Source organism: Nothobranchius furzeri, chromosome 8, assembly GCF_043380555.1.
Source record: "Nothobranchius furzeri strain GRZ-AD chromosome 8, NfurGRZ-RIMD1, whole genome shotgun sequence".
NCBI classification, from domain to species: domain Eukaryota; kingdom Metazoa; phylum Chordata; class Actinopteri; order Cyprinodontiformes; family Nothobranchiidae; genus Nothobranchius; species Nothobranchius furzeri.
The window spans coordinates 71,966,617-71,982,827 of record NC_091748.1 but is presented as its reverse complement, the minus strand read 5'-3'; the positions used below and the strand labels follow the sequence as shown (position 1 = coordinate 71,982,827).

The 16,211-nt window shown below is 42.4% G+C and overlaps 1 protein-coding gene across 2 annotated transcripts; it reads left to right on the top strand.

Moving 5' to 3' along the window:
• Window positions 1-148: 148 nt before the first annotated feature.
• Window positions 149-15,943, top strand: cp (ceruloplasmin). Of its 2 annotated transcripts, XM_015971069.3 has the most exons (24): window positions 150-431; window positions 1,055-1,299; window positions 1,392-1,604; window positions 1,678-1,851; window positions 1,990-2,081; window positions 2,343-2,505; window positions 2,599-2,737; window positions 2,813-2,952; window positions 5,930-6,070; window positions 6,159-6,203; window positions 6,297-6,511; window positions 8,276-8,426; window positions 8,519-8,731; window positions 11,484-11,691; window positions 11,915-12,054; window positions 12,166-12,294; window positions 12,517-12,623; window positions 12,702-12,757; window positions 12,850-12,921; window positions 13,006-13,097; window positions 15,119-15,258; window positions 15,350-15,406; window positions 15,495-15,600; window positions 15,682-15,943. In XM_015971069.3, the coding sequence occupies exons 1-24, from the start codon at window positions 271-273 to the stop codon at window positions 15,693-15,695; spliced, it is 3,213 nt and encodes a 1,070-aa protein (XP_015826555.1). In that variant the 5' UTR covers window positions 150-270; the 3' UTR covers window positions 15,696-15,943. The 2 variants fall into 2 exon arrangements, with proteins under 2 accessions (XP_015826554.1, XP_015826555.1); XM_015971068.3 differs by having other exon boundaries at window positions 149-431; window positions 2,599-2,952.
• The last annotated feature ends 268 nt before the right edge of the window (window positions 15,944-16,211 follow it).

Genomic DNA, 16,211 nt, shown 5'->3' with positions numbered 1-16,211 from the left:
AGTAACAGTCCAGTATTGTGTAAGAGCAACCTGCTGATCAAACAACAAGCAGCCATGCTGCTTTTTCTGTTTACCGCGCTGTCTGGTGGCCAGTGACCCCCTGTCCACCTTTGGACAATCTCAGCAGTCCCATATCTGGAGCAGTATAAAGACAAACTGAGTCCAACATTCGGACAGACTCAAGGGTTCTGTCCGTTGATCCAATTCCAACCTTTAAACCTTTGTTTTTCATGATTTCTACTCCGCACTGCACAGCGCTACACTGTAAACATGAACAGTCTGTGGTTAGGAGTTGAGCTGCTGTTGTGTTGTGCAGCGATATGTGTAACCGGGGTGAGAAGGGAATATTTTATCAGGATTGAGGAAGTCTCCTGGAACTATGCTCCAAGTGGGAGGAACGTCATTCAGAATCGCTCCCTGCAGGAGGATGAGTGAGTAAACTCTTAACTAAAATTGACTTTATTTTTCTGTTTTTGTTAAAGCGGTGGGCCTTACCCTGAGTTCACACATTCATACACACTCATGTACTGAAATAAATGCACATAAAAAAAAAACAGTTTTGAGATGCAAAACTCAGAACTGCAAGGAAAATAAAATGTACCTTAGTACCAGCTGGTCTCATGTTTTCAGTAACAGACTACAGTTTATTACCATCATAAGTGATATAGTTTTGTACCCATGGACGTAATTTTCACTTTAGAAGTGGGGGGACACGGGGGTGGGGGGCGGGGATCTTTACAGTATGCTGTAATGGGAAATCGGCTTCAACACAAATGGTTGTTTTCCGCTTGGTCCTAGAGCTCAACCAGTGTCAATTTAATATAGCATAATATTGTTTTTGGATGGTAAAAAGTGCAGGGGTCAAAACTTGACTTTGGAAAAAGTTGGGGGGGGGGGCATGTCCCCCTGCCCCCCCCCCCCCCAAATTACGTCCATGTTTGTACCAAAGGCATAGACTTTAATGGAAACTCTGCGCTGTAAACTCTAACAACACATTGCTAGTTACTATTATGCACGCAGGTTTGCAAACAAAGTCTTTATTCTTGTTTTGCAGAGAAGCATCAGTCTTTCTAAAAAAAGGTCCCCAGCGAATCGGTCCGACCTACAAGAAGGCTGTTTATAAGCAGTACAGCGACGCCACCTACAGGACAGAAGTGACAAAACCTGAGTGGTTGGGTTATCTCGGACCGTTGCTGATGGCCGAGGAGGGAGACGTAGTGATAATCCTCCTAAGGAACGCAGCATCCAGGCCTTACAGCATCCATGCACATGGACTCAACTACACCAAGGGCAACGAAGGTGAGAAATCAAAACAATAGAGAAAAAACATATTGAATTATTAAAAAAAAATACAATAATGCACAACTGTGTTTGTATGTGCCTTCCTGCAGGAGCTCTTTACCCAGACGGCACTGATCAAACACAGAAACGGGATGACTGGGTGGCCCCAGGTTCAACAGTGAAATACGAGTGGACACTTCCAGGATCCAATAGTCCAACATCTGAGGACAGTAACTGTATGACCAGGTTTTACCACTCCCACGTCCGCCCACCAAATGATATCAACTCAGGACTGATAGGACCCCTTCTCATCTGTAAAACAGGTACTCGATCAGCCTTGTTCTGAAAACAAAGGACGGCCTGGATGAGGGAACAAACCTTTACAATGTTCTGCAGGAACGCTGGACGTCCACGGTGACAGGTCTGCAGACTACACATATGCTCTGCTGTTCCTGGTGTCGGACGAGAATCTCAGCTGGTACCTGGATGACAATATCAGAACGTACATCTCAAATCCTGCTAGGAACCTGAAGGAGGATGAAGATTTTATTGAGAGTAACAAGATGCACGGTGAGGGAGGACCACACACACACACACACACACACACACACACACACACACACACACACACACACACACACACACACACACACACAGACTTTAGGTGCTTAGAAACACACAAATTCACTCATTAACTATGTGCTGTAGGAATAAACGGCTTTCTTTATGGTAACCTACCTGGACTGAGCATGTGCCAAGGCAACAAGATCCACTGGCACCTGATTGGATTAGGCAATGAGGTAAAAGTACAACACTATATTATTATTTAAACCCATAATGAAGCGTTGTTTGTGTTTTCTTCGCTGTCAGTTGATAGAAAATCAGGTTTAATCATCATGATTCTGTAAATATAAGCCATAGTGCTTGGGTTTCTTAAAAGTGGGTAATCTTGATTATTGTATAAGTTTAAAAAGGGACCTCTAGCTCATAATGAACATTTTTTCCCCCAAATGTACTCTTAATTTCCCCCGTCTGAGGTTAAATGTCATCTGTGTCTGTAGGTGGACATGCATTCAGTTCACTTCCATGGCCAGATCCTGACCAGTCTGAATCACCACACAGACATCATCAGCCTTTTCCCAGCCTCTAGCACTACAGCAGAGATGGTGGCGGATAATCCCGGACACTGGCTGTTGACGTGCGATGTCAATGACCATCTGATGGGTGAACACGCGTGCTCCTGTTTATAAAGGAGGCTAATAACTACTGGCGGCAATAGACGCGTGTTTATGTTCAGGTCTTTTTGTCTCTCTGCAGCTGGAATGCAGGCTTTGTTTGAGATTAAGAAGTGTTTCCCCAATGTTCACAAACCCCGTCCCTATGGCGAGCTCAGACAGTTCTTCATTGCTGCAGTGGAAGAAGTCTGGGATTATTCTCCCACGTTGCCCAGTGACAGGTTTGTTAGATCAGAATCACAGATTCAAACACAGATTATGCTAATCTCTAAGCTATTCTGCTGCTCTCTGCGCAGTGAGGCTGAAGCGTTTGTATCCAGAGGTCCAAAACGCATCGGAAGTCGTTATAAGAAAGTGCGATATGTGGAATACACCGACAACACCTTTGCAACAAAGATGCTGCGTAGCCCAGAGGAGAAACACCTTGGAATTCTGGGTAATTCAAACGTTTGATTTTAGTTTCAATTTTTGTCATGGTAAATGGGCTGCATTTATATAGCACAGAGTCCTAGAACCCCCCAAGGCACTTTACAAAACAATCAGTCGTTTACCCTTGCACTCTGGTAATAATGAGCTACAGTGTAGCCGCAGCTGCCCTGGGGCACACTGACGGGAGCGAGACTGCCGAACACCAGTGTCACCGGTCTGTCCAACCACCACCAGCAGGTAAGGTGGGTTAAGTGTCTTGCTCAAGGGCACAACAGCAGCATTCTCTGGCGGGATCTGGGATCGATCCTACAACCCTCTGATAGATATTTTACATATAGTGCTCAGCATAAATGAGTACACCCCCTTTAAAAAGAACAAATGTAATCAGTAGCTTAACGAACAAAAGAAAAAGTTCCAGCCCACGCATATCCTGGGCCATCTGACCTCAGGAATTCACATGATAGGGTGGGGCCAGGTTTCACAATGAGCTCACCCGAAACTCTGGCTGAAACGTCTTCAAGCAACTCAAAGAAGTCCAGATGCTTTTTTTTCAAAGCTCAATAGACTAAAAAGTTCCGGCGTTTTCCCAAGGCTGGGTTTTAGTGAACTCTTGTTTAACTCCACAACAAGAAATTGAGGTTAATAAAATAACTTGGATCACAAAAACTTCAGTTTTACTAAAATTGGTTGAAGCAAAAATGAAAACACCCCACAACAAAAACTACTACATTGTATTTTGTCTGACCACCGTGATTTTCAAGGACAGCACCACGTCTTCTAGGCATGGAATGAACAAGATGGCGACGTTGCGACATCTATCTTTTTCCATTCTTCAAGAAGAAGCTCTTTAAGAGCCGGATGCTGGATGGAGAGTGATGCTCAACTTGCTGCATCAGAATTCCCCACAGGTGTTGGATTGGGTTCAGATCAGGAGACGTACATAATCACCCCCTGTTCTTCTTCAGAAACGCAACAGTAGCTTCAGATGTGTGTTTTGTGTCATTGTCGTGTTGGAAAAGTGCACGACGACCAAGTGCACGGAGTGATGCCAGCATCTTCTCCTTCAGTGTAGAGCAGAACATTGTTGAGTTCATGATGCCTTCAATGAAATGCAGCTCCCCAACACCAGCAGCACTCATGCAGCCCACATAAGGACACCGCCACCGCCGTGCTTCACTGTAGGCTCCATGCATTTCTCTTTGAACTCCTCACCTTTACAATGCTACACAGTTTTGAAACCACTAGTTCCAAAAACAGAGATCTTTGTCTCATCACTCCAGAGTCCCAGTAGTCTTCATCTCTTCAGCATGGGCCCTGGATAATCCTAGGTGTGCTTCCTTTGTGGACGATACCGATGTATGCCATTCCTGTGCAGTGTGAACTGTATGGTGTCACGGGAAACGGTCACTCCACTTTGGCTTTCTACTGCTTTAGCTAACTGCAGTGAACTTGCATGGTGATTTTCTTCAACCCACCTCACCAGAAGACGCTCCTGTCCAGATGTTTACTTCCGTGGACGGCCTGGACATCTCTGTAAGATGGTTGCGCTTCCATCTTTCTTAAACGTTTGGCTCACCGCTGCTACAGTATTTTGACTGATGTGTAAAGCTTTGCTGATTTTGTAACCATCACCTTTTTTGTGTAAAGAAAGTATTTCCTCTCTCTGATTTTTTGGCATTTCTCTTCCACGTTGAGCCGTTGCTGACAGCATGAAATGGGAAGGGCGTTTCTTCTTCTTCTTCTTCTTAGAGTTTTACGGCGGCCGGCAACCAACTGAAAGGTGCATCACTGCCCCTACTGTTCCGGAGTGTGGATCAGAGTTTACAGTCTATCTTTCAGACCTGAATCTTTAAGGAATCCCCAGGGAAGGGCGTTTCTTTAAGTAATGCCCTTTTATAGTCACCTGTCTGCTGGACACCTCCTAAACGAATCATCAGACTCACCTGTGGTTAAACGCCTGCTAATTTGAATTTTGTAATCTTATGTGTGGCTTTTCTCCTAAGACTATAATTGGGGTGTACTCTTTTTTGCAACATGGACTTGAATGGATTTGTTAGAAAAATCACTTTTTTTGTGTGAAAATTAACTAATCTTGTTTGCAATTAATGGCCGACATTTGTGTGAGTATTTGATAGAATGGTATCTCATAGAAAATGTTGCTTCTGAAAGGAAACTAAAGGTTTTCTGACAAATATCATGGGGTATATTCATTACTGCTGAGCACTGTATAGATTTAGAGGTAGGGTAGATATGATATAATTAAAGCTAGAGAGTGGAGGTTTATATGTTCAACATTTGCTACTTTATCTGAGTGGTAGGTTGTCAAGTTACTCTAAAATGTTTTAACTTGTAACAGATTACATTGTGTCTGTGAGTAAAGGTAAACCAGATTTAGAGTCCAACAGATACGTAAAACAAAAACATTGGATTTGCCTCAAAACTGAAGAACAGGAACAGTTTAATTTACCAATTTTTATAATGTTTCTTAGTTTAGAAGAAAGGATTAAAAGCAGCCAATAAATTCACACAGAGTGTTTTAGTAATTTGTTGAAAGCTAAAGAAAGAATCCCCACAAGCCCAGAGTACAATAACATTTAACTCATTTAACTAGAATGATGAATTTCATCTCGAGGAGAGACTGGATTTGATATACAAACACTTTCAAACATTTTCATGTTCAGATTTGTACTATTTTAGGTTTATTTTGAAGAGTAGACATAGAAAAAAGGCCATGACAATTAATTTTCATGTTTTTAAATATTGTTTTAATTAAAATTTTCTTTGTCCAGGAAAATAATCCATTGAGATTAGAAAATATCTTTTAAAAGGATGTTCTGAAAAAACAAATCACTTTCGTGGCCCGCAAAGACCATTAAGTTGATGATTGAGGTCCTGTTTTAGTGCCTAATTGTAATCCAATAATTCTGTGTGTGTGTGTATGTGTGTGTGTGTGTGTGTGTGTGTGTGTGTGTGTGTGTCTTCAGGCCCGGTGGTGCGAGCCGAGGAGAAGGACACCATCAGGGTGGTGTTTAAGAACCTTGCCAGCCGGCCCTACTCCATTCAGCCACATGGAGTCCAGTACACTATAGAACAGGATGGGACTCTTTACTATAATGAACTGGAAGGTAAAATATTATTCATCTATCTAATATTTTGGTTTCTTTCTGTTATTTTCCTCCTCCTTCTGAAGTTTGAGTTTTCCTTTTCTATCAGAATCGCACACAGCAAAGAAAATACGAGAGCTGAAGAAGGAGACAAGTGAGCTGAAATAGTTTTTCCCCTTACAGAGTTTGTCTCTGTGTTTGTAAATAATAATAATAATGGTTTTAATTCTTGCTGTAATAATTGTAGGAGTGGTGACTCCTCCCCCAGCTGCTCTGGTCAGACCTGGAGCTGTGTATACCTACGAGTGGTCGGTACCAGTGGGTGCCGGTCCGGTCCAAGGGGAGCCTGACTGTCTCAGCTATCTCTACTACTCTGGGGTGGACCCTGTGAAGGACACAAACTCTGGGCTGGTTGGACCTCTCCTCGTTTGTCGACCTGGATCTTTAAAAAAAGGATTTCAGGTGAAAGAGGAAGAAAAACCCAACACAAATCTACTTTTTACTAAGACAAGTTTTGGCAAGTCGGGTCCAAATTGATATTTTCTGTCATGAATGCATTTTTTTCCTTAAGTTCCTTAAGGCTCTGGACGTTGTGGGGCTGTGTTGGCTGACTCGGCTCTGCAATATCGCGTGGACATCGGGGGCAGTCCCACTGGACTGGCAGATCGGGGTGGTGGTCCCCCATTCAAAAGGGGGGACCGCAGGGTGTGCTCCAAATACAGGGGGATCACACTCCTGAGCCTTCCTGCTGCGGTCTATTAGGGGTTCTGGAGAGGAGGGCCCGCCGGATTGTCGAACCTCAGATTCAGGAGGAGCAATGTGGTTTTCATCCTGGCCGTGCAACACTGGACCAGCTCTATACCCTTAGGGGGATCCTGGAGGGTGCGTGGGAATTTGCCCAACCAGTCTACATGTGTTTTGTGGATCTGGAGAAGGCATTCGACCGCGTCCCTCGGGGGGCCCTGTGGGGGGCTCTGTGGGGGGCTCTGTGGGGGGTACTCCGGGAGTATGGGGCACCAGGCCCTCTGATAAGGGCTATTAGGTCCCTGTATGACCGGTGTCAGAGCTTGGTCCGCATTGCTGACAGTAAGTCAGGCTCGTTCCCAGTGAGAATTGGACTCCGCCAAGGCTGCCCTTTGTCACTGATTCTGTTCATAACCTTTATGGACAGGATTTCTAGGTGCAGCCAAGGTGTGGAGGGCATCCATTTTGGTGGCCTGAGGATCAGGTCTCTGCTTTTTGCAGATGATGTGGTCCTGTTGGCATCATCAGAACATGATCTTCAGCTTTCACTGGAGCGGTTCGCAGCCGAGTGTGAAGCAGCCTGGATGAGAATCAGCTCCTCTAAATCTGAGACCACGGTCTTGATTCGGAAAAGGGTAGAATGCCTTCTCCGGGTCAGGGATGAGGTCCGGTCCCAAGTGGAGGAGTTTAAGTATCTCGAGGTCTTGTTCACAAGTAAGGGAAAACTGGAGCCTGAGATCGATAGGCGGATTGGTGCTGCGTCTGCAGTGATGTGGGCATTGTACCGGTCTGTCGTGGTGAAGAAAGAGCTGAGTCAGAAGTCGAAGCTCTTGATTTACCGGTCGATCTACGTTCCTACCCTCACCTATGGTCATGAGCTTTTGGTAGTGACCGAAAGAACGAGATCGCGGATACAAGCGGCCAAAATGAGTTTTCTCCAAAGAGTGGCTGGACTCTCCCTTAGAGATAGGGTGAGAAGCTCAGTTATTCGGGAGGGGCTCGGAGTAGACCCGCTGCATCGAGAGGAACCAGTTGAGGTGGCTCGAGCATCTGGTCAGGATGCCTCCCTGGTGAGGTGTTCCAGGCACGTCCAACCGGGAGGAGGCCTAAAGGGAGACCAAGGACACATTGGAGGGACTATGTCTCTCACCTGGCCAGGGAACGCCTTGGAATTCCCCCGGAGGAGCTGGCCCAAGTAGCTGGGGAGAGGGAAGTCTGAGCCTCGCGACTTACTTTGCTGCCTCCGCGACCCGACTCCGAATAAGTGGGTGAAAATGGATGGATGGATGGATGGAAGGATGTTTTTTTTTCACATTAACCATGTTCTGATTCAAACTTGAATTTGTGAAGTTGTCCCCATCCTGTCGAGTGGGATCCACTTTTTGCTTCGTGCCACCGGGGCTCTATATTTTACCTGAGATCAGTCATCAATAAAATCTCAATCTGACATTCTATTCTTTTCATTTTTTAAACCTCATACAGAGAAACTATAATAAAGAGCTTCACCTCATGGCTACGGTGTTTGATGAGAATCTCAGCTGGTATCTTGATGAGAACATCTTGACTTTTGCTACTGCTCCCAACACAGTCAACAAAGAGGACGAAGACTTCATGGACAGCAACAAAATGCACGGTCTGTACAAAGGATCTTTTAAAAATATATATTTTTACAGTGAATGTGTTTAAAATAAACCCTGTATTTTTATTGTTCTGGTTCTCTTTCAGCTATCAACGGGTATGTGTACAGGAACCTTCCTGGTCTGTACATGTGTAAGGGGGATAAAGTCTCATGGCACCTGTCGGCTCTGGGCACAGAGACGGACATCATCAGTCTTTACTTCCAGGGCAACCGGTTCCTCTACCGCCAGAACAGAAGAGACACCATCAACGTTTTTCCTCACATCTCCCACACTGTTACGATGGAACCGGACAGCATGGGTGTGTCTATTTCCTAAAAACTCCTTCACACAAAGAGCTCCAGATTTTCTGTACAGCTGCACCACTGTGCAGGTGGTGTGCAAAGAATGCCTGGATGCTTGATTTCAATTGCAACAAACTCCCCATTTATGCAAAGCTTAATATAAAACTTGTTTAGTTAACATGATCTATAACTACTTCCATTAATCAATGAATATATTTGCTTTTATAGCAGAAAATTTGCATGACAGTAGAAGGATACCATGTACAATACCATACCATTTATTTATAAAGCGCATTTAATTCACAGCATGTCAGCTGACCAAAGTGCTATACAAGTACAAGGATTAAAAACAGTGAATGAAACACAACAAGAGTAACAATAAAACACGACACAATAAAACTAGAAAACATCAACAATGGGAGAAGGCCATGTCAGAAAAGTATGTCTTTAAAGCTGATTTAAGATGAGAGAGGGAGGGAGCCTGCCTGACTGAGAGGGGGAGTGTGTTCCATAGAGTGGGGACAGCAGACATAAAAGCCTGCTCACCTTGTGATTTTTATCTCATTGATGGTATACAGAGCAACAGATGGTCAGCTGACCTCAGAGCCCGGTTTGGCACGTAGGAATTAATCAAATCAGAAAGATACTCTGAGGCGGAGCCATTCAGAATCTTAAAAACAAAGGTCAGGATCTTGAACTTGACACGTAAATTTACTGGTAACCAGTGCAGAATTTCCAGAATGGGAGTGATGTGAGTATGCCTGTTAGTGTTAGTCAAGAACCTTGCTGTAGCATTCGGAACCACCTGTAGTCGATTTAAAGCCAAAGCTGGGACACCAAAGAGGATAGAGTTGGCATAATCCAAGCGGGAAGTAATTAAAGCGTGAATGACAAATTCCAAGTGTGGTCACTTCAAGTTCGATTTTAGACAAACTAAACGGCGCACCTGGAAGAAACAAGACTTAATCACAGTATTGATCTGAGGAACTATCGTGAGACCTGCAACAAGTTTAACCCAAAGATTAGTGACACTGTTTAGGGCTGAATGTGAAAACATAAGGGACAGAAGAAGAGTGAGGATGATTACAGGGGTCCATGAGAATGACTTCTGTCTTCAGTTCATTTAGCTTCAAAATATTGTCCGCCAGCCAACCCCTCACCTCAGCTAAGCATTTGTCAAGGAGTGAAAGGGCATTCGAGTCATTCATGGTCAGGTAGATCTGATAATCATCTGCATAAATATAGTAACCAATGCCATATTTCTCCAGGATTTAGCCCAAGGAAATGATATAGATTGAAAAGAGAAGACGCCCAAAAACAGAACCTTGCGGTACTCCCCAAGGGAGTGGGGGACACAGAAATGAGCAATCATTGATCTGGATCCTGAAAGTTCTGTCAGACAAGTTTATGATTATGTTTATGTATTTAGCAGACGCTTATGTCCAAAGCAACTTACAAGTGATAATCGGCATGTTGCCCTTGAGGCTAACAACAAAAACAACAACAACTACTTGACATCAATCATGGAGAGGAGGGAACAAGGAGTGGACAGTAGAGAGGGGGACGGGTGCAGGGATGGTGCTAGTTTAGAAGATGCTCTCTGAAGAGCAGGGTCTTCAGGAGTTTCTTGAAAATTGAAAAGGAAGCTCCTGTTCTGGTAGTGCTTAGTAGGTCATTCCACATTTGTGGAACGATGCATGAGAAGAGTCTGGATTGTCCTGAGTGTGGTGTAGGCATTGCTAGTCGACGATCCTCGGATGACCGGAGCGGCCGGGCCGAGACGTAAGCCTTTGCAAGAGGATTCAGGTAGATGGGAGCCGTACCATCTCGGACTTTGTATGCTAGTGTTAGCAATTTGAATTTGATGCGTAAGATAAGTAAGAGCGGAACCAATCCAAAGCAGTGCCACTGATACCTACCCATGACTCTAGCCTATCCAACAAATAGAATGGTCACAGTGTCAAAGGCAGAGGAAAGGTCTAATAAAAGTAGCAGAACAACAGACCCAGAATCAGAAGCCACCAGGATATCAATCATTACACGCAACAGAGCAGATTCAGTGCTGTGGAGCAGCCTAAAGCTGGACTGAAACATTGATTGTTACTTTTTAAATATGATTGGTCACTCAGAGTTTAAAATGCAGGCTAAATGTGAACATAGTCTTCTACCCCAATTTCCTGCATTAGCCACCTGTAGAAAACAGAAAGAGAAACTCAGATAAAAAAAAGCCAGCATGTCAAATTAACATGCACTGACTCACCCATCTTGGTTTGTGAGGGCAAGGCTGTTGTTGGTTTATCCTCCAGGAGAGAGCAGAGCATTTTGCTGCTAGTCGAAGCTAACCGTTAGCATTAGCAACTCCACAACATGGCAGAACTCCTGTAAGCTTGTGTAATTTGTGAAGATAAAGCATCAACGTTGCAAACCAAGCTGAGTCGATGACAGAATTGGGTTTTATGTTCGCCAATCAGAGGTGAGATGTCTGAACATCAGGAAATAAAACTCGAAATCCTCCAGGTTCTGCTCAACTCTGCTCTGGCTAACTTCCACCTCCTGAAACAGGAGCGCCAGAGCTTTTTTCCCCCCTCAGAGATCGACTCAGAAGGTATTCATTCATATAAGGGACCACTGAAAATGTATTGTAAACAACGAGTGAACTTGCTAAAGCACAGTAACAGAGTCCTTGCACTTTGTTACCTTCATCACTGCTGATTTCTGTTCATTTTAACGTTAAATAATGAACTCTAGTACCGCTTTTGTGTGTTTCAGGTCAATTTGAAGTGGTTTCTGCTACAGTGGACCATTACCGAGGTGGGATGCGAGCCAACTACACTGTAGAAAAGTGTGGCCTTTTTCAGCGACAGGGTGAGGTGATGCTCCATTCAAAGACTTTCTACATTGCTGCCATGGAAATAGACTGGGACTATTCTCCTAATCGCACCTGGGAGGCAGAGATGTTCAGAAACATTGGACAGAAGTAAATAAAACTACTGTGTCTTTGTTAGTCATTGTAAGAAATAAATATATTACAAATAATGACATTAATTTAGTACTCTGCTGCCATAACAGCCAACAAAGGTAACGCAATGTGTAATTTTGATATTGTCCTGAATAAAAATGACATTTGCTTAAAAATCTTTTTTCTTACTTTAGAAAAATTGGTAAACAAAAATAATAACTCTAAATTGTTTTAATTTCAGTCCTGCTGGCACCTTTTTGGACAAGCGAGATGGATTTATAGGCTCTCAGTACAAGAAGGTTGTTTACCGAGAGTTCACCAACAACAAATTTACCACACAGGTTGAAAGAACACCTGACATGGAACACCTGGGCGTTATGGGTAAGCTTCCAGTTTGGATGCGCAGATAATACATCTGGGTTTGTTATTGTGATGGTCTTAGATGTATATGTTGTTGTTGAACTTTTGTAAACCCATTTCTTGCCCCCACAGGTCCAATGATTCATGCTGAGGTGGGAGACAAAGTTAAGGTGGTTTTTAAGAATATGGCGTCCAGACCTTATTCCATCCACGCCCACGGAGTAAAAACAGAAACTCCTGATGTCCACCAGACGCAACCTGGTACAGAAAGGCCTGAATTCATTTTAGGAAAAAGAAATAGAATCAGCGTCATTCACTAAATATGTTAAGAAAATCTGTATTTTCATGATACTAGCTCAAAATTCACGAGCAGTCACTTTACGCCTGGCTTTTAACCTTGGGCTTGATAAAAAAAAAGAGAGAGAAATTTGAATATTGCAAAATTTTCCTGAACAATTTGTTTATTTCTGGTTCCTGTCACAGGTGAAACTCATACATACACCTGGTACGTCAACAAGAACACAGGCCCGACCGCAGAGCAGGAGGAGTGCTCTGTTTCAGCGTATTACTCCACAGTAGATATCGTAAAGGTGAGCTAATGAACACAGGATCAACCACATAACCTGTCATGTTTTCAACACACCCCCATGTTGTTCCTACACTTCCAGGACCTTTACAGCGGGCTGACCGGTCCTTTAGTGATCTGCCGTCGTAGCTGGGCCAGGTTAGAGCTCCCGCTCTTGTGATTTTCAGAAAATTAAAGTTTATTTTAACAAACGGTAAAACAACTTCAGCAAACCAAATCTGTGTTTGCAGGAGATTAGGACTAAAGAAGGAAGTAGAAGAGTTTGCACTGCTTTTCCTGGTTTATGATGAGAATGAAAGCTGGTAGGCCTCACGCAGTAGTTTTTTTAATTTTTTTCTGCACCTTTACTACAAAACAAACAAGATACAAAGACTTTTGTATTGCAGGTATTTTGATGAGAACATCAGGAGGAACATCAGGAACCCTCCGCCAAACTTAAAGGATGATGAAGAATTTATTGAGAGCAATAAAATGCACGGTGAGAGCAGAATAAACACAATGTTCTGTTTTTACTGCGCGTGGAAATTTAATGTGTCAATTACAGTTAAATAGAAAAAAATATGTAAAAAATGTACCCCTTGAGTCAGAGCCCCCCCCCCCCCCCAATGTGGGTGGGGGTCTAGCAATAAAATCTAAGAAAAAAAGAAACGATCTTTTCTATAGCGCCTCTCAAGATAAAAATCACGAGGCGCTTCACAAAAACAAAAAATTGAAGGTATAAAAAATTTTGGACAAAGAATGAAAAAATATGTTTAAAATGACATAAAAAATAACTGTGATTTAAAAAAATGTAAGGAAAGGGAGTGAGAAAATGAATAGGGAAGAGGGAAATCAGTGGATCCCGGTAAAGGCGGAATGGGTAGAAAAAGCACAATAAGGAGAGATATGATGAAGGTCACACAAAACTTGCTTCTTAATGGAGACTACTGAGTCCACTGATCTCAGGAAATCAGGGAAATGGCTACAACTGAGCTGGGGAGGTTGGAGGGGATGGGGTGGGGGGCAGGGTGTGTGTGTGTGTGTGTGTGTGTGTGTGGGGGGGGGGGGGGTTGTCTCCAACAGTCATCCCCATGATTAGAATGAAGCATGGGCTCATAGAAGTCATCTTCTCTGACCCATATCTGTTCTAAACTCCTGAGTCTGCTGCTGCTGTATAATATGGTTTGCTGGAACAGTCACTCTAAAACAACTACATTAAGATTTTAAAAGATAGAAACTGAAAGATTGAGAAAATTTTATTGCCACACACAATGACCTTTTGTGTGCCATGCTGATGCTATGTCTAAGTCTGGCCAGCAGATGCCTCATTTTGTTGGGTACAAATAGTTCATTGTTGTGAACCATTTGCTTCATATCGGTCCAGTGGTTTGGAAAGCTTTGGTTTCTCCATCACTACTTCTGGGAGGCCACCAAGAAGTTAAAACGTCTTTCATTTTTTAGGCATGTAAGCAGCAACAGGGGTGAACCAAGGAAGTTAACAGACAATCCAACACAAACCAAGTGACAAACAGGGCTTAAATACAAAAGGGCACAGGCAATCAGGGTAACGAGAGGCAGGCGGGACCAATTAACACAAGCAGGACACTAAAATGAAGCTGGGGAAACAGAACGTGACATTTACAATGTTTCATGTCTATTTACACTTCCTCAATAACGCATACGCTAATATTTACACATCCCAACAAATCACACAATGGTTTGACCTTCAAAATGAGAGCAAAGTAATCAAATAGACCTTGTGGTTACAGCAATATACTCATTAAGGTGTTGGTATGTCATCTGTGCCCTGCTAACATTATTTTTAATAGAAATAATTGCTTGAGTGCAAATTGATTAAAATGATTAAAATGTGATTAATCAAGATTAATTACAAAGCCTCTAATTAATTAGATTATTTTTTAATCGAGTCCCACCTTTTAGTTTTTACCACTAAGTTAATTCTTATCTTGGACATTAATGGAATGACAACTTTAGACTATAAAAAAGTCCCAACAATTATTTTCAAGTCAAAAAGTTAGAATAACTCAGTGAGAACATTTAAAAAAACAAAAAAAAAAAATGGATTTGGTTTTCTATTTATTTTAAACATTTCAAAAAAACTTGTTTAGAATAACTAACAGATAAATACAGATATAAAGCTGAGATAGTTTCTAGTTCCATGCTTGCTTGTGCTCAGCCTATTATCACAGAAAAGGAATAAATTATAACCTGCACTGCTTTTGCTGCTCTATCTAGACTGTCATTTTTTCCATGTGTTTGGGCAAACTGTTCATTTGTCAGCTCAAAGATTTTGTCTTTTCTTTTTCTTTGCAATTCTTTTGAATATAATCCATCTAAAAACATGAGAAATTAATTAAAAATATGAACTAATCTGTACATGTTAAATGCAATATAAATGTAATGTGCATAACATTAACTCACAAGTTGAGTTAAATTGTTGGAATGGTTTTATAAACATTTTAATGACATAAAAGTACATTTTTGTGTGTTTATGTGCAGCAATAAATGGTTTTGTGTTTGCCAACTTGAATGGTCTGAACATGGAGGTGGGCGATAAAGTGTACTGGTACCTGATGGCAATGGGCAACGAAGTAGACATACACACTGTTCACTGGCATGGTCATAGTGTGGAGTATAAGGTAAATTACCTCACGCTAGACAAATACAGAACTATTTAATAAAAAAAAGCGTACACAAATTAAATATCCCAAATTTGTTGTTATTCTGCAGCTAGGTGGAGGTCCCCACCGCGTCGACTCATACGAGCTGTTTCCAGCCACCTTCCAGGTAAGCTCAGTTCTTTCACTTAAATATTTGAACAAACGCTCTCTTCTTTTTTATAACCTTTGAATGTTTTTGTTTTGCTCTTTTTCAGACGGTAAAGATGCGTCCTCAGTTTCCTGGTTCCTGGCTGCTCCACTGTCACGTCTCTGATCACATCTCAGCTGGAATGGAGGCCATATACACCGTCACCGACAAGTGTAAGGACCAAACGAATACAGTCAAATAAGTAACGGGGCTGCTGTTTAGGGCAAAACCTGATTTTGTTTTCTTTTCAACAGCAAAGAAACGTTGATTGAGGGGCTGAACTGATGAAGAAGTCAATCGAAACAGAAACAAACAAGTTAAATTTAGATTTATCTGCCTGATTTCATGATTTTTTTGTACAAACCGATCCAGCGTAAACAACTTCTAACAGCAGCTGGACACAAATTACGTAACCATTTTAAATTAAAAAATGCGTCCTAGGCATGTGCTTTAACATTTTTGACAAACTGCCAGACTGTTGTGAAAAAGCATCAAAAAACTTCATTATTTAACACATTTTGTTAGCTTCATTGGTGATTTTTTTGTTGACTCAATAATAACAAGAGACTACACAAAAAGCGGAGGACATTTTGGCAACAACTGGGTGTAACTTCTAGAAATTATGTTTCAGCAAAGATTTGAAAATAATTCAAATTTGAAAGTAAATGAAGGAATGAGGAGCTGCACAGTGGAATAGTGTTTAGCTCTGTCACCTTGCAGTAAGGAGGTCTTGTGTTCGAATCCCAGCCTGGGGTCTCTCTGGGTACCCTGTTTTTCTCCCACA